General features: G+C 38.1%; 1 protein-coding gene across 1 annotated transcript; it reads left to right on the top strand.

The window, feature by feature from the left end:
* Positions 1-905: 905 nt before the first annotated feature.
* LOC135605122 (uncharacterized) lies at positions 906-18,201 on the top strand. Its single transcript, XM_065094841.1, has 4 exons — positions 906-1,277; positions 16,788-16,946; positions 17,053-17,161; positions 17,616-18,201. Exons 1-4 carry the CDS (start codon positions 942-944, stop codon positions 17,810-17,812), a joined length of 801 nt encoding a protein of 266 aa, XP_064950913.1. The 5' UTR covers positions 906-941; the 3' UTR covers positions 17,813-18,201.
* The last annotated feature ends 428 nt before the right edge of the window (positions 18,202-18,629 follow it).

Genomic DNA, 18,629 nt, shown 5'->3' with positions numbered 1-18,629 from the left:
GAAGTTTAGGAATCTTGGACAGTCAAACAAACAGATCCGGTTTCCAACACTTCATTTCATGTCAAGTTACATTTCTTTTTCTTTGTTTTTCTTCTCGTATTACACTCGAAGGTATTGTTAGCATACAAAGAATGCAATCTAGAACAATCTCTATTTGGTGTACACGTCTTTGATTAGATGCCACTGTACTGTACTGTACTGTACTGTAAGTTACGAGTACCTTCTCGCGTTGATTTTACGTGGATGATCTTATGTGGTGTGGTCGATATTGTTACTGCGTTCATGTTTAGTTTCAATCAATTTTAATGTCTCTTTTTGAAATTTATGAGATATGTCCGAGTTAAAATTAATTAAACTTATCTTTCGAGAGGTTTTACATATTTATCCGATGTGTCCGCTGGGAGAGAAAAAAAAAAAAAAACGAAGTCTCGTGTCCAATTCCTAAAAGGAAACTGTAAAGCTCTTCAATCAAATCGAACCGGTCTAAATTTTGGCTTGTCGTGTTAAACCAATTGAACCGAATGAGCGGTTATTTTCCTCTTTCTCTTTCTTCCATATAAAAGGAAAAAAAAAATATTTTTAAGAACATTTGAAAAGGCTGGCAATCAAAGAAAATGACGTAATTTTATCGGTCTCCTCCCCGTTTGCATATTCTGTCTCTTTTCACTGTCTCCTATTTCCACATTATAAGTGTTAAAATGAAGTAGCAAAATCCAGTGGGTGTCGATGATAGAACTCGACAAACCGAATGGATCCGATCGAGGACGGTTCGATTCGATATTAAATGTCGATTCTGTTGGCTTCGAACGGTCCAAGTAGACCCGATCGGTCATTTTGGTCAACGGTCAGGGCCGAACCGGGTCCACTGCGCCCATCGGAAGAAGACCCTCCTCTCTCCTCGATAAACAAGGCTTTCATTGCTCGGAAGAAAGAACAGAGCAATGGGAGGAGGAGAAGGAGAAGGGAGCGTTCAGAACGTGTTGGTAATGAGGCACGGGGACCGGATCGACCACCTGGAGCCTCTGTGGGTGGCGCACGCTAGCCGGCCGTGGGACCCGCCGCTCGCCGAGGGGGGGCTGATCCGGGCGTGGACAACCGGGAAGCGGCTGCGCGGCGTCGGCTTCCCCATCCATCGCGTCCTCGTCTCCCCCTTCCTCCGATGCCTTGAGACCGCCACCGAGGTCATCCGCGCCCTCTGCTGCGTCGTCGACGACGACACCCGCCTCCTCGCCATGGGGACCAGCCAGGACGCCGTGCTCGATCCCTCTCGCGTCAAGGTTCGCCATCAAGTCATTTCCTTCTATCCCTTCCTTGGGTTGGTTTCTCATAGAGTAGAGAGGAGCCCTAGAAGTTTACGCGATTTAACTGGATTATAACAGTCCATATTTATCGAGTTAAAAACCTTTATGCTTAGATGTTGGAGGGTTCTTTTAATATTTTGGGACGATTAAAAATACTTGCGTCAATTATCCTTAGTTCTTATATGTCAACCAAATGAAGAATGCTCATTGCAAGATCACATTACTTGTTAAAAAAAATCACAATTACCGGTAAACATTGAAAACCATTATTTGTTCAGTAAGTCCCTATTTTTTTAGATCTCTCTTAAAAACAATTTGGTTTACATGCTGACCTTTTAGATACCTAAGTGAACTCATGTAACAATTTCTTTAGCAAATTGGCTGCCCTAAATTCCTTCTCAAAATCAATTATAGGTTATAATAAGTCATACAACAACAATGTTGTAAGTTTCAATTATTTAAGATCGGCTACATAAATCTTTTGTCATCATTGAGATCTGTAAAAAATTATATGTTTAGTTAAATTAAAAATATTTATATTTTTATTTATATTTTCTATTAAATCTTTTCTATGTCTTTCTTTACCTTTTCTCATACCACTAACATTAATTATTTCACCTCTTCTGACTACTGCATCCAGGAGTCTCTAAGCATATGCCTGGCTTAAACAATTTTCTCTCATCTTATCCTCTACTAAAGCGATACTTTGTTATTCATGAATAAAAATATTTTTTTTCTATCTTTCCTAATAACTCTACACACCTATCTTAACATTTTTATCTCGACAACGTAAACTTTTTGTATATGTTGTTTCTTTAAGTGTTCAATACTCAGACCCATAAAGTATTGTTGGTCTCACAGTTGTCTTATAAAATTTTTCTATTAATTTCAAAGTTATCCGATGATCACATAAGACTTTTGACACTCCTTACCATTTTAACCATCTTATTTTTACTCTATGAATAATATCTTCATTAATCTTTCCCCCTTGTTAAATAATTTATATAAGATACCTAAGGCTTTTACTTAAAATGACTTCTTGTCCAGCTTAATTATATTCTCCTGTCTATTTCTAGAATTACTAAAATTGTATTTTATATATTCAATTTTAGTGCTACTTAATCCACAACCTTTAGTTTCCAAGACTTATCTCCATATCTCAAATTTATAATTAATTTTATTTAGGTTCTCATCAACTAAGATAATATTATTAGTAAATAACATACACTAGAGAGTTCTATCAAATGACTAGTAAATTCATCTATCATTAATATAAAAAAAAGGGCTTAATACGAATCCATCATGTAATCTTATGCTAATAGGAAACTCACTAGATATTTTCTCTATAGTTCTAACACTAACAACTACATTATTATACATATCTTTAATAACATCAATATAATTAATGGATAAACCTTTCTTTTCTAAAACCTATCATAATAAATCTTTAGGAACCTTATCATAGATTTTCTATAAGTTAATAAAAACCATATGCAAATCTTTTCTTTTCTTCATATACTTTTTCATTAATTATCTTAATAAATAAATAATTTTTATGGTTGATCTTCCAAGCATAAAATCAAATTAATTTTCAAAGATATTTGTTTCAAGCCTTATCCTACCTTCGATAACTCTTTCCTAAAGTTTTATAGTATGGTTCATGATTTTAGTTCCTCTATAATTTGAATAATTATGTATGTCACATTTATTTTTGTAAATTGGCACTAAAAAACTCCTCCATTCATCAGACATCATTTCGAATCTCATGATTTTGTTAACTAAGCTAGTTAACCAAACTACTCATTTATCCTTTAAACTTTTTCAGACCTTAATATGGATATCATCAGGCCGTACACTTTTAAGTTGTTTTTATCTTTTTTAATGCGTCTTTTACTTCATTAGCTCTAATTTTACAAACAAATATATGATTATTAAATCTACCATTATTTTTTATCATTAAATCTAAGTCCTATGGAATATTTATTAAATAATTTATAAAAATATTTTTTTCATCTTTCCTTAGTCTCGTTATTATTAACAAGTATTCTTTGATCTTTGTCTTGACAGCTTTAGCAATTTGATATATATCTTTTTCACTATCTTTAGTACCTTATAAAAATTATTATAAGCTTGATATCTTTATCATATTAGCCGCATTTTTAGCTTCTTTTTTAGATTCTTTGTATCTTTTAAATTTTCTCATTTTTTAAATTTTTATAATTCTTTATATCTTTTAGATTATAATTGTTAGGACCATACTAGCACTAAAAGAGGGGGTGAATTAGTGCTTTCATAAAATTACAATTTTGAAAATTTCGAATGATGAAACAGTATCGAAAATGCGTTTAAACTTAGAGAGCAAGTGAGGTAGTAGACAATTAAGTTAATAAGTAATGACAATGAAAAGCATGAAGGAAATGTATATTGAATATATAGTGGTTCGGTCGTCACGACCTACTGACACGGACTTAGCTGGATTTGCCTAAGTCGTGCGGCACCCTCGCGCGTCCGTCCGCAAAGGTCAGCCTCCCCGAAGCCTCCCATTGTCCCTTAGGACCACCAAAAGAGAGAACGGGTTAGAGAGAACGCCTCCAACGGGATCCACAAGCAAACATCTCCGAAAAACACTTCATAGACAATGCAAATTACAAACAGACTTTACAAGCTCTGAACAGTGGCACAACAAAGGGTAAAATGGTCCATTACAGACCGAAAAGCTCTCGAGCGTGTCCACATGACACAACCTTTATTTACAAGCCTAAAGAGGCCACCAACCCAACTAAAATGGGACTATTAAGCCTTCGGCCGCCCCTTTACATTCTGTACAAGGCATGAACATGCCAAACGACACGGACATACATAAGCATTACCTCAAACACCTTGTTTAGAAGTTTGTCCGTGACATTCTCCCCCACTTATCCCTTCGACGTCCTCGTCGAAGCCTTTGTGAACACTGCAACTCTTCGCCTTTGCTGAGTCTTCAATCTTCTGCTCCAGCTGCAATGCGCCTCCTGGCTCCCAGCTGCTCTCCGCTGCTGTTTTTTTTTTTTGAGTAGTCGAACCTTTGATCCGCCATGCTGCTTCAACTCACCAATGACTCTTGACTCTGGTGTGGGGTTGGCTGAGTTGTGTTGATCATTGTTGATTCTTACGGATCCCCCAAATGAAGGAAAAAGACCATCCTTATTGCGCCAGTCTCTCAAAATTTCCACATGCTGCTTGAACTGGGTGGATGCTTGTTGGAGCTTTAACGAGCATCGCCTCGCAAACTTCTGAAGTTTTGGGTCCTTCCTCCACAAAATCTGCTCATTGACTCTTCTTTCAGTTAGTTGTCACATCCAAGTAGGTTCGCATCACTTCCGCTTTCGATTGGCATTTCGTTGGGAAATGAGGCGGACAATCTACTCTCAGTAGCACTGATCACCGTTGGTGAGGATTTGACAACTATTGTCTTCCATTATCTTCGAAGGGTCTTTGAACTTGTGCATAGCTCCTCTGCTAGATAGATAAGAGAACTGGGGTACTCGGTTTCGCCCATTCTCTTAAGAGTTGAGAAGGCAAAGGTTACTTGACTTCGCCCGCCTCCTCGAGGTTGTACTTCATGCATCGAGCTGGTTACTGGTCTTCGCCTGCTCTTTGCTCACACTTCTGAAGCACTTGAAGTGTTTGCACTCCTTGCGTTGAGTTAGCTACTGTGATTCACCTTCTCAATGCCATTGAACTTCTGGAATGCAAGAAGTTTTCACCCCAACTTGGAGTAATTCTCTGATAGATGAGGTCGCCTCTGGGATTGTACCGTCTTCTCCATCAACCCTGCCGCCTACTACACTGAGTAGCAAAGGTACAGCACCGCGTACTGCTTGCTTCGTTCCTTGGTCGTGCACTCTTGCATGACCCGAAGTCCTTCACTTACAGCCATCTTGATGAGAAACTTGTTGACACCGGTCTTACGAAGTTTCTTGGCCTCTGCCCTTCAGCCTTGTCTCGGTACTTGGAGATTGCCTCTGCATGCTCCACCTCCTCGGCCCCTTTCACGACCAAGCGCTCTCCCTCCGTGAGAGCAAGGGATCAATGACTTTCACGAAAGTCCCGCCTCTGCGGTACCATGGCGCTGCCATGCCCATGGTGCTACTATCCGTCGCCTCGCCTCTGAATCCCTTTTCTTCACAATCAGTAGATATGTCTCTGTGACACTCCTTTGAGTCCACCTCCATTCTAACTGATGCTTGATTTTGGGTAGCCAAGTCCCTCTGGACTCGTCGTCGCTTCCTCGCCCCTTTCGACCCCCTGCTTCAACACCTCTGTGTTTTCCAAGCAGTCCGTTTTGTCGATGGAAAGACAGACTGCAACTCCCATGCATGGCCTCTGCCATCACGTTGTAGAGTTTGCACCGATTCTGTTCTCCTTAGCTTCCTTGGTAGCAACGTTCGCTTACTCGACCTTGTCCTCTGACTTGTCGGGCTCCCTTAAGCGAATATGAGCTCTGGAGCAGTCCAACTCTCCAGCTGCTTCGATCATACCTCTGCATGATCAAGTCCCTCCCATGGAACTCACTGGTACTTGCATTCGAACTTTTCCCTTAGTGGAACACAGCCCCCATATGCTGATGACCAAGGTTTTCGTCCGATGCAAAATTCGATGCACGCACGGAAGACCCGCCTCTGCGGTACCATGGCCTTCACTCCTTGAATCCATAGCCCTTCTTACCGTCGTGTTGTTCACCGAAGTGGAGCTCCCAGTAGCTCCCGATCATACCTCCATATGATCTAGTCCCTCCCGGGACTGTGTCGTGTGTGTCGCATTGCCACGAACTGTTCCACCACGATCCGCTGCACCATGTCGCCTCCTGGTGACATCTCCATTGCATTCTGATCCTTGTGGAATAAACTCGAATTGTGAACCCTCCATGTGTGGCCTCTGCCAATACATCGCAGGGTCTCCTCCACCTTCGATTTTGTTCGCTCCTTTGGCAATCGACCTTCATCCACCCACTCTTGGGTCACACCTAGATGAAACACCACTCTAGGACAGTCCGTCGCCTAGTAGCTCCCGAAGTCCCCCGACTTCGCTGCAATTAGTGCACCATTGTCTGGATCCTGGGCCTCTGCCCCAACCAGCACAATCTCCGCTGCGCACCGCTTCCCTCATGGCAACTTGAATGGCAACACTGTGGCATATTCTTCAAGAGTACCCGCCTCCGCGTCCTCTTGCCCCGTGCTAAGGCCTTCTGAACCCAACTTCGCCTTCGCAAATTGAGTCGCCTTAGTTCCTCCATCAAATGCTCCTCCGAGATAAGGTGCATGTGCCCCGAAGCTCCCTTCGTCTTTGGCACCATGCAAGATGAGTCCGCTCTGTCAGAATGAAGGACCCATGGAACAGCATGATTCTACTCCTGTCTCTGCAAGAGTTCATGTCCTTGACCTCTGTCTAGGGAAAGCACTGTGCCTCTGCTCCATGTTCCAACTTCTATGCTGGCTCCCTTCATGCGGCTTGGGTACTTCGCCAAGTTACACCCAAGTTGCTCCGCTCCTCGTTTTTTGCATTGAGTCGATGGTGGCCCTCGTGCCCACCATTCCACGGGTCAGCCCTCCCTTGAGTCCGATCTCCATATCGACTCCAAGTGTGCCTCCATTTGAGTTGCTTTGGATTGCTCCCCCACTTGATCTCGCAATGCATCCACCAATGCATTCTCTCAAGCGAGATCATGCGACGACTCCTCGCCGCTTGCTCAGTCCATCGAGCTTCGTGGAGTTGTTGTTTTGTTGAGGTACTCCTCCTCAACATGTGCAGTCCGTCGCACATGATTCTCTCTCTGGAGAGCCGGGACTTATCCCTCCTGGATAACTATCCCATTTGAGCAACATCTCTCTTCGTTTCGGAGACCACCATCCCCTTGGACTACTCCGATCTGCTGAACAAACTGTGCATTGTTCTGCCTCTTGCAAACGCACTTGCTAGATTGCGCCTCCACGTCAATACAGCCACCGCTGCACCCCTCAAGGCCTAGCAACATGCTGAACTCGTTGCACACTTCAGCCTCCTCCGGACGTATCCTTCGCATGCCGAAGAGAAAGTTTCAATGCTCCATGGCGCCGAGTCTCGACTGCCTTGGGATGGCCACGAACAATCCATCGTCCGCATACAAGCCCATGCATGAGTACCGAATTCTTCGAGTTAGCAATTCCCCTCACCTCTGTGAGCTTTACACAACTCTTTCGGTCGCTGAGCAACTCATTCCACTTTGCATGGTCTCGTCCTTTGCCAAGCGCCTCGCTTGCCTTGAGCACCATCAAGTAAAGTTGTCAACGTTGAGCTGTAGCTCAAACTCAGCCATCCCAACCTTTGTGCGCTCCAAATTCTTCCAAGCTTGCCTGTTCTCGTGGTGCCTCCTGCGCGAAGGGTTGGCCATTCCTCTGAATGCCAATTTCAGATGCCCGCTCCTCTGAGCGACTCTTTTCCCTACATCTCCATGCCCGTTTTCCCTCAAACGGTCGCGCGTTGCTGACTGCCCTCAACGCAGCCCCGCTAGGTCCCCCACGTTTGCATGTCAAGTGTTTCTATGAGTGCTTGTCCCGCTCTGATACCATATGACACGGACTTAGCTGGATTTGCCTAAGTCGTGCGGCACCCTCGCGCGTCCGTCCGCAAAGGTCAGCCTCCCCGAAGCCTCCCATTGTCCCTTAGGACCACTAAAAGAGAGAACGGGTTAGAGAGAACGCCTCCAACGGGATCCACAAGCAAACATCTCCGAAAAACACTTCATAGACAATGCAAATTACAAACAGACTTTACAAGCTCTGAACAGTGGCACAACAAAGGGTAAAATGGTCCATTACAGACCGAAAAGCTCTCGAGCGTGTCCACATGACACAACCTTTATTTACAAGCCTAAAGAGGCCACCAACCCAACTAAAATGGGACTATTAAGCCTTCGGCCGCCCCTTTACATTTTGTACAAGGCATGAACATGCCAAACGACACGGACATACATAAGCATTACCTCAAACACCTTGTTTAGAAGTTTGTCCGTGACACTACGTCCACTCCTGATTCCTCTTTCGTCGAGGCCATCGGCATTCACTAACAATATTCTTTCAATGAGCGAAGATCAACTACTCTCTTTACAACTCTTTCTCCTTTTCATAGGTTTAGGAGAGAACCATTAGAAGTTTCACACCTCTCTTAGAATGAATTCAAAATTTTAAAGAGGAGAGGGACACTTAACACTTTTCAAGACTTTACAACTCAGAATCATAAACATTTTTATTCACTTTTCTTGCTTTCTCAAGCAAGAATGAGTGGGGTATTTATAGGCCCCAAATGACTTCAAAAATGAAACAAAAAAAATCTCATACCCGGGATTTCGGGGTCCTAGCGGTATTACCGCCAATGTTGGGCAATACCACCGCTTGCAGCATTAACTACTGGCAGTACCACCGTCCAGTCTAGGCGGTACTACTGCTTGACAACATGGGAGACCGTGTACTGGCGGTACTATCGCTAGTCTAGGCGGTACCACCGCCGAGTCTTTCGAAAAACATACACTTCGTATGTTCTAGCTCATAAGCAGTTCCATCGCCTGGTTTGGCAATGCCACCGCCTGACCTAACTGTGGGTCATTGAATGAGCCTCCTAATGGGGCCAAATCAGCCCTGATTCAAGCCCAATGGGCCTCCTAATTTACTTAGCATGGTTACACCCAAAACTAACTCAAAGTAGGCCTAAACTATGATGATCAAGGCATAAACGACTACAAGACAAGAATTTTATGTTGTCTGGCATGTCATTGGTTCATCCGAACTTCGTCCGAACTTTCGGTGCATCGTCCAAACCTTCGGCGTATTGCCCGATCCATCGGCATGTTGAATCTCGCAACATTCAATCTTGGTGCAATGTCAGATTCTTCCGGCCCAATGCCCGATCTTTGATTCCGGCCCAACGTCTAATTCTTCTGCTTCAATCGTTTTGTCTTTTCATGATCGAAGTTAGTCTTGCATCACTTTTCTCAAAACATTGATTATATCACAAACTTACCAATTGGTTTTATCATCAAAATCTGGAATTCAATAATCTCCCTCTTTTTTATGATGATAACTAATTGATTACGGAGTTTTGGCTAAACTCCCCCTATCTATATGCCATATCGACATAAACTTGAATTCAGAAAAATGATAACCTTTTAATCCGAGTCGAAACAATTTTAATCATGAATCATAGTGATCATATGCAATACGTGCATATCATTGCATACATCATAAGTTAAAGTATTGCATGCATCATGCATAAAGCATAAAATCATTATCACTTTGGGCATAACATGCATGATACCAAAACATTTAAAATTTTAAATCATTCATCATTACTTCTCCCCCTTTGTCATCAACAAAAAGGAGAAAAATGCAATTAGTAATTTTTTGAAACATGCAAGCTAGTAAGTTAGCAAGTTTTACTTCATTTTAGAACATGCAAGCTAGCAAGTTTTTAAGATGTCCAAGCTAGCACTTTTGCCTCTATTAAGATGTGCAAGCTAGCACTTTTTGCCTCTCTTAAGATGTGTAAGCTAGCACTTTTAATTCTCTTAAGATGTGCAAGCTAGCACTTTTTGTTTCTCTTGAGATGGGCATGCTAGTAATTCTCTTTCTCCTCCTTGTCAGTATAAAAAAAAGAAAGGAGAAGGGAAGGATTCAATAGTGCATATATTTCAATCATTAAAAAAAAGTGAAAGATTAAGTCATGAATACAATGAGTCATTTTTGACAAATCTCTTCGTTTGTAAATAGCAAGAAGAATGAATAATAGGAAACGATCTTGATTCAAAAAGAAAACTCAAGTCATGAAAACTGATAAATCAAGATAATGATCCGAAAAATATATAAGAAGAATTCATGCATTTGGAAGATTTAACATGCCTAATTCTCTTATAATAAAATCGAATTGTTCCTCATTCAATGGTTTCATAAAAATATCTACTAATTGATGTTTTGTGTCAATAAAATCTAAAGATATATCATGATTATTTACATGATCTCTAAGAAAATGATGTCTAATATCAATGTGTTTAGTTCTAGAGTGTTGAATAAGATTCTTTATTAAACATATTGTATTAGTATTATCACATTTTATAGGAATGTTTTTCAAGTAAAGTTCATAGTCTTCTAAAGTGTTTTTCATCTAAATAACTTATGCACAACATGCACCTATTGTTATATATTTAGCCTCGGTTGTAGATAATGTAATAGAATTTTGTTTCTTAGAAGACCAAAAAACAAGGGCATGACTTAAGAGTTGACATATTCCAGATGTGCTTTTTTTATCTATTATATATCCAGCAAAATCAACATCAACATAGGCAATTAATTCAAGATTTTTAGATTTTTGATACCATAATCCTAGATTAGGAGTTCCTTTTAAGTATCTAAATATCCTTTTAATTGCTTTGTAATGAGATTGTTTAGGATTAGATTGAAATCTAGCATAAAGTCCAACACTAAACATAATATCAGGTCTAGTTGCTGTGAGGTATAGTAAACTACCTATCATACCTCTACAAGTCTTTTGATCAAAACATTCTCCTTCATTGTCTATATTTAATTTTGTAGAGATGCTCGTGTGTTAATAGTCTTAGCACTATCCATATGAAATCGTTTTAATAGATCTAAAGCATACTTAGTTTAACTAACAAAAGTTCCATCACTTAGTTGTTTAATTTGCAATCCTAAGAAAATGTCAATTCACCCATTAAACTCATTTCGAATTCTTAACTCATACTTTTGGCAAAAGATTCACACAAAGACTCATATATAGAATAAAAAATAATATCATCAACATAAATTTGAACAATAAAATTTTTTTTAAAATATTTAATAAATAATGTGGTATCGATCTTGCCTTTCAAAAGTCATTCTTAGAAAAAAGAACATTCTCAGATTCAGGTGGTTGTTCAACATAAACTTCTTTGGAAATAAAGCCATTAAGGAAAACACTTTTAACATCCATTTGAAATAACTTAAAATTATTACAACATGCATAGGCAAGGATTATCCTTATGGCTTCAAGTCTTGCCACCGGAGTGAAGGTTTCTTCATAGTCGATACTTTCTTCTTGGTTGAAACCTTTGGCCACTAATCTAGTCTTGTTTCGAACCACGATACCAAGTTCATTCCTAAAGATCCATTTAGTGCCAATTACAAGATGGTCACTAGGTCTAGGAACAAGCGTCCACACCGTATTTCTCTTAAAATTGATTTAACTCTTCATGCATTATAAAAACCCATGAATCATCTTTTAGAGCATCGTCAATGCATTTAGGTTTAATTTAAGATAAAAGGACAGCATCAGCATAACAAATTTTAAATGAAGAACAAGTTTGAACACTTTTTGATGTATCTCCAATGATTAGCTCCTTAGGATAAGCATCTACATACTTCCATTCCTTGGGTAAGGATTCTTTGGAAGTAAATGCATCCAAGTTGCTTGGGAGAGGAGAATTTTCATTTAAATTCAAAATATCAAATTCAAAATCAAAATCAAAATCATCATCAAGATCATTTTTCTTAAATTCGAAAAACTCATTAAAAAAACATGAATAGATTCCTCAATAACCAAGGTTCTTTTATTAAAGACACAATAAGCTTTAGAAATAGAGGAATATCCAAGAAAAATGTCTTCATCGTATTTTGTATCAAATTTTCCTAAGGTATCCTTTTCATTTAAAATAAAATATTTATAACCAAAAACTTTAACATAAGAAATGGGTTTTTTATTGTTCCATAATTCATAAGGAGTTTTAGATAGTAATGGTCTTACGAGAACTCTGTTCATGACATAGCATATCGTGTTAATGGTTTTGACCCAAAAATATTTGGGTAGGTTCATTTAGCATGATTCTTACCCTCTCTTGTAAACTCCTATTTTTTCTCTCAACAACTTTATTCTCTTGTGGATTTCTTGTAGTAGAGAAATTGTGGTCATACCCATATAAATCATAAAAATCTTAAAAATCATGATTTTTAAATTTACTACCATGATCACTTCGAATAGTGGAAATCATAAAACCCTTTTCATTTTGAACTAGTTTGTAAAACTTTAAAAAAATTTAAAGCAATCGCTTTTATATACTAAGAAGTATGTCCAAGTATATCTACTATAATCATCAACAATTACAAAAGCATATTTACTGCCTCCTAGACTCGTGATATCAATTGGTTCAAATAAATCTATATAGATTAATTGTAGTGGTCTAGAGGTACTTTATTTTTAGACTTAAAGTTATTCTTTATTTGTTATTAGTTCGCATGCATCACAAATTTTATCTTTGACAAATTTAATTCTAAGTATATCTCTTATAAGTTCTTTAGTTGTAATTTGTGAAATTAGTTTCATACTTGCATGACCTAATCTTCTATGCCAAAGTCATGTATCATCGTTTAAAATCGAAAAATAAGTTTTATCACAAAAATCATCAAGATCAATAGTATACACATTATTAGTCCTTAAGACAATCATAGATCTATTTTTATATAGTATCTCTATAATATAAGCATTAGATTCAAATTTGATATTATAACCCTTATTACAAAATTGACTAATGCTTAGTAAGTTGCATTTTAAACCATCTACTAATAAAACGTCTTCAATCAAGAAGTTTGATTTATTACCTATATTTCCTTTGCCAATATTTTTTTCTTTATTGTTGTCTCCGAAGGTGACATATCCTTCGTCTTAGGTAGTGAGCTTAGAGAAATATATTAGATCTTCGGTCATGTGCTTTGAGCATTCACTATCAAGATATCATCTCTTGCTCTTAGCTTTTGATTGTAGATATATTTACAAGAAAGGGGATTTGCTTTAGGTACCCATTTGACTTTGGGTCCCTCATGAAAAGATCTACTTATCTTAACTATTGGCATTAAGTTATTTATGGTTCCTTTAGGAATCCAAACTAATTTATGTAAGTTATATTTTTTAAATGAACATTTATAGGCATAATGACCATATCTACCATAAAAATTATATTTAATTTTGGGGGAAACATGCAATGTGGGTCCTTTAACAAATATAGTTGGCTTTTGTTGAGTGTTATTACTCATAAAGTCGATTCCTTCTTTTCTATGTACATGACCTTTGTTAAAAAGGATTATGTTTAATGATTTGTTTTCAATTTTAAATTTTCTAAAGTTTGTTATAATATCACATTTTCCTTTTTGACTAAGTCTAACTCTTCACATTTAGTACAAGAGGTTAACATGCAATTATCATGCTCATTTTTTAATTTTTCAAATTTACTAGAGAGAGAAGCATGATCCTTTTTTAGCAATTTATATTTTTTACCAACTAATTTAAAATCATCATATAAATCATAAAAAATATTAAGTAATTCATCATAAGACAAATAGGTTTCGGTTGAGTCACATACCACATCATTGAGAGCCATTAAAACATAGTTTGTCACCTCATCTTCATTGGTTTGCTCCTCATCTTCTGATGCACTTGATTCGTCCCAAGTTGCCTTGAGTGCTTTCTTCTTCTTTTGTGCTAGCATTTTCTTCTTCAGTTGTGGGCATTCACTTTTGAAGTGCCCCGACTTCTTGTATTCATAGAAGATTATTGTATCTTTTTTTAGTTCGTTTTTGTTCTTAGTATCTTGTTTTACAAGATTTGTTTTGTTTCTTTTTATAAATTTTTAAATTTTCTTGTAAGGAGTGCCAAGTCATCATCATCACTTGAGCTTTCGCTTTAGTGGTTTTCTTTGATTCTAAGTGTCATATCCTTCATGTTCCTTGGAAGGTTGTTCTCATGTTCATCATAGGTCATTAATGACCATATGAGTTCTTCAAGCGAAAAATAGTTCAAATCTTTTGCTTCTTGAATAGCAGTTACTTTTGGATTCCAATTTTTTGGAAGAGATTGTAAAATTTTATTAACAAGTTCAAGATTAGTAAAATTTTTACCAAGTGCTTTCAAACCATTAACAATATCCGTAAAATGAGTGTACATGTTACCAATTGTTTTATTTGGGTTCATTCGAAATAATTTATAATTATGCACCAAAAGGTTAATCTTAGACTCTTTAACTCTACTTGTGCCTTCATATGTAACTTCGAGTGTGAGCCAAATATCATGTGTAGTTTTGCATATAAAAACATGATTAAACTCATTTTTGTCTAAAGCACAAAATAAAGCATTCATAGCTTTAGCATTTAAGGAAAATGATTTTTTCTCTAGAACATTCCATTCATTCATTGGTCTAGAGGATTTTTGAAAACCATATTCGACAATATTCCATAAATTAAAGTCTATAGAAATCAGAAAAATCCTCATTCGTGTTTTTTAATATGTGTAGTCCGTCCCATTGAATATGAGAGGACGAGTGATAGAGTGACTCTCTTGATTGCTGACAAAAGCCATTTGATCTCTCTTGGGTGTTAAACCAACCGAGAGAAACTTAGCTCTGATACCAACTGTTAAGACCGTAACAACACTAAGAGGGGGAGTGAATTAATGCTTTCGTAAAGTTGCGATTTTGAAAATTTCGAATGATAAAACCATATTGGAAATGCGTATAAACTTAGAGAGCAAGTGAGAGTAGTAGATAATTAAATAAATAAGTACTGGCAATGAAAAGCATGAAGGAAATGCACATCAAATTTATAGTGATTTGATTGTCGTGACCTACGTTCACTCTCGATTCCTCTTCCGTCGAGGCCATCGGCGTTCACTAACAATATTCTTTCAATGGGCGAAAATCAACTACCCTCTTTACAACTCTTTCTCCTTTTCACAAGTTTAGGAGAGAATTTTTACAAGTCTCACACTTCTCTTAGAATGAGCTCAAAACTTTAAAGAGGAGGGGGACACTTAATACTTTTCGAGACTTACAACTCAGAATCACAAGCCGTTTTGTTCACTTTTCTTGCTTAAGCAAGAATGAGTGGGGTATTTATAAGCCCCAAATGACTTCGAAAATAGAGCCAAAAAGTCTTATCCTCGAGATTTCGAGGTCCTGGCGGTACTACCGCCAGTGCTAGGCGGTACCACCACCTACAGCATTAACTACTAGCGGTACCACCGCCCAATCTGACGGTACTACTGCTTGACAACATTGGAGACCGTGTACTGACAGTACTATCGCCAGTCTGGGCGGTACCACCACCGGGTCTTTCGGAAAACGTACACTTCGTATATTCCTGCTCATAGGTGGTTCCACCGGCACCGCCTGACCTAACTTTGGGTTACTAAATGGGCCTTCTAATGGGCCCAAATCAGCCTCGATTCAGGGCTAATGGGTCCCCTAATTGAGTTAGCATGGTTACACCCAAAACTAACTCAAATTTGACCTAAACTACGATGATCAAGATGTAAACGACTACAAGACAAGAATTCTATGTTGTTCGGCATGTCATTGGTTTATCCGAACTTCTAGCGCATCGTCCGAACCTTCGGCGTATTACCCGATCCATCGGCATGTTGACTCTCACAACATCCGATCTTGGTGCAATGTCCGATTCTTCAGGCCCGATCCCTAATCTCTGATTCCAGCCCAACATCTGATTCTTCTTCTTCAATCGTTTTGCCTTTCCATGATCGAAGTTAGTCTTGAATCACTTTTCTCAAAACGTTGATTAGACCACAAACTTATCAATTGATTTTATCATTAAAATCAGGGATTCAACAATAATAAGTTATTAGTTTTAAATTTTCAAAAAATAATTTTCCCTAATAACTGATTTAGGGTTTTTGTTGTGATATTCATGAGATAATTGGTCCAATATTTTGGGGTCCTCATCTTATCTTGTTAGAAAAAAATTAGGAATGCATTTGAAGTTCTTCAAATTTATTTGTTCCTCATCACCAAGTTATTTGTAAACTTTATTTGGTTTGCCCATGATTCAGTGGATGCTTGAGCCATCATTAAGAACATAGAAGCCTTTCAGAAAGGAGAGACCAGTCGAATTAACTTGCACAAAGAGAGCATTCATAAAGGTTGTTATAAATTCCACTTGCAGATAGACATATTCTGTTTGTTATGATAGAACTTTCAGTCAGACTTATATCAATGTAACATCATGTACTATTGGGTAGGCATGACTTCAGATCTAAAGAAATCTGAATATGATTTGATGCAAATTCTAATGGTCTAATTTCTGCTTTAATCACAAAAGCAATATAGATGGTATGGAAAGAACAGCACATAAAGGGAAACATTGACAAAGAAACTAAATCGAGACAGAGAATAGAAGAGAAGATGAATAAATTGAAAAAAAATGGGGGGAAGTGGAAGATGTTTCAGCTCCGATTGCCCGAGATATTTCAGCCTGTCCAATTCCAACATCCTGATCTTTCTACATGAAAATCTGGTCTCATTTGATCCTATTGAGCAGAATATACGTCTCTTATGTCTGAAATCATATAAAATTTTACCTGCTGTAAGTTCTTGCCTTGTTCATTTTCTTGTTTTATCTTGAACTTTGATTGTCCATTCTGCAGGTCTCTATTGAGTTTGGATTATGTGAGATGCTAAACTCACAAGCAATACGTAGTAGTGTAGCTCCTAAAGATAATAAATGGTTTCCTCATATCTCGGAGCTTGAAGCTTTGTTGCCAGCTGGAACATTGGATCATTCTGCGGAGAGTATTTACAAAGAGGTTTATTCCTATACAATTTTAATTGCTCATCAGAAATATTTTGTTCATGCATTTGCCTATTGAATTTCCAGAAACTTATAGCTGCAAAATTTTGCCTTTTCTGCAGTTGCCACAATGGGAGGAATCTCTGCTTGAAGCAAGAAAGAGATATATAAGTGTTATTCAGGCTCTCAGTGACAAATATCCCAATGAAAACTTGCTGCTAGTCTCACATGGTTAGTGTGTTTTTCCCGAAAAAAAAATATAATATGCATATTCTTCTTCACTTGATTATAAACCCATTTTTATATCTGTTATACAATCCTTAAATATATAGTAACATAAATTATCCACATATCTTGAGTCTAGTCGGCAAATTTACTCCTGAAATTATTTTTTGTTGCCAATGCATGAATAAATTTGCTGTAGGGTGTTTGCATTATTATGTGATGTGGCAGCATGTGGATGAAATGAAAGCTGCTTCCATCTTTCTGCAATTTCTTAGGTTTTGAAAACACCTATTTAATTGCCTTTGTTGCCTTGCTTCATGTTATCACTGTATAAAAGATAATTGATTTTTGTTATGGTGTTTCTGGGCAGGCAGGTGGCACATAACCACAAATTCATGTCTATGCTATCTTCTAGATTTGGTTGTGTGAGCACTTATCCATCCTTCTTTCTCATGTGCAGGTGAGGCTATAGGTGCTACTGTTGCTTCATTTCTAGAGGACGCTATGGTTTTTGAGGTGGAATATTGTGCATGTTGCCATTTGCAAAGAAACATATTATCAAACTCTTCACAGGCCTTCAGCACTGAAAATTTCAGGGTGCTCACAGAGAGTGGCCAAACAGGTGTATCTTATAGTATAACTCCCGAGTTCTCTTGACGCAAGTCTGAAGCATATTGCAAGCTTTCAATCTAACTTTGGGTCTCATTTCAACAGTCCCCTTTTTTCCCCCAGATCGTTATGGCTCCAGACCATATTGTTATTGTTGCCGCTATTACAACATTGGGGGTGCTTTTATTGCCAATCTTTTTATCGCGGTTGCAATTTTATCAATGTTTTAACATTTTTAAGGATATAGAGATGGATCTAGGAAAATTCTCTATATTTTGTTAGCTGGAATACATTGTTAAGCATAAAAATGGAACAAGTGTTTGCAAAATGAACTCTGGGACCTCCTGACCACATGTAAACATCATTGGCGAGGATGATTTCACTCTCCATTTTGCTAGGAATCAAGATTGCTGCTTACGTCAAAGTATGCATTTCTATGTGGCAGCATTCAGAACTGACGGCAACATTTTGCTAGGAGACAAGATTTCATGTGCAGGTTTTTCTACTAGTCTGGTTTATGATGACCGAAAAGAGTGTAGCCTAGAAATAACTGTTTTATGTTGAATTTGGTTACTGGATAACATATTTGGGTTACATAACTGTTTTATGTTGAATTTGGTTATGGTGATTCACTTGCAACCATTAGACGCCAAATCTGATTGTGGGTTGAGTGTTAATGGGCGTTGGTTAATCCGTAGAGGCGAATCATGTGAATTAGAGAATGCTTTAGTATTTGCCCTTCCATCATATATTTCGACTGCACTCTGTTTTCAAACACAGAGCGGTTAGATTAGGTCATCTTTCTAACTTTCATCTTCAATGTTCCCTCTGGTTTAAACGCTTCCCAACAGATGATATTAGAGAA

Source organism: Musa acuminata, chromosome BXJ2-2 (assembly GCF_036884655.1).
Source record: "Musa acuminata AAA Group cultivar baxijiao chromosome BXJ2-2, Cavendish_Baxijiao_AAA, whole genome shotgun sequence".
NCBI lineage: Eukaryota > Viridiplantae > Streptophyta > Magnoliopsida > Zingiberales > Musaceae > Musa > Musa acuminata.
Note: the sequence above shows the minus strand (reverse complement) of the source record. Positions and strands in the feature narration are given on the sequence as shown.

What these genes read in the sequence shown, in the direction of transcription:
- LOC135605122 (XM_065094841.1), top strand. Translation starts at nt 942, where the DNA reads ATGGGAGGAGGAGAAGGAGAAGGGAGCGTTCAGAACGTGTTGGTAATG. An exon ending in TCGATCCCTCTCGCGTCAAG is followed by an intron (nt 1,278 to 16,787) that starts GTTCGCCATCAA and finishes TCCATTCTGCAG; the next exon opens with GTCTCTATTGAGTTTGGATT. An exon ending in CTTGCTGCTAGTCTCACATG is followed by an intron (nt 17,162 to 17,615) that starts GTTAGTGTGTTT and finishes TCTCATGTGCAG; the next exon opens with GTGAGGCTATAGGTGCTACT.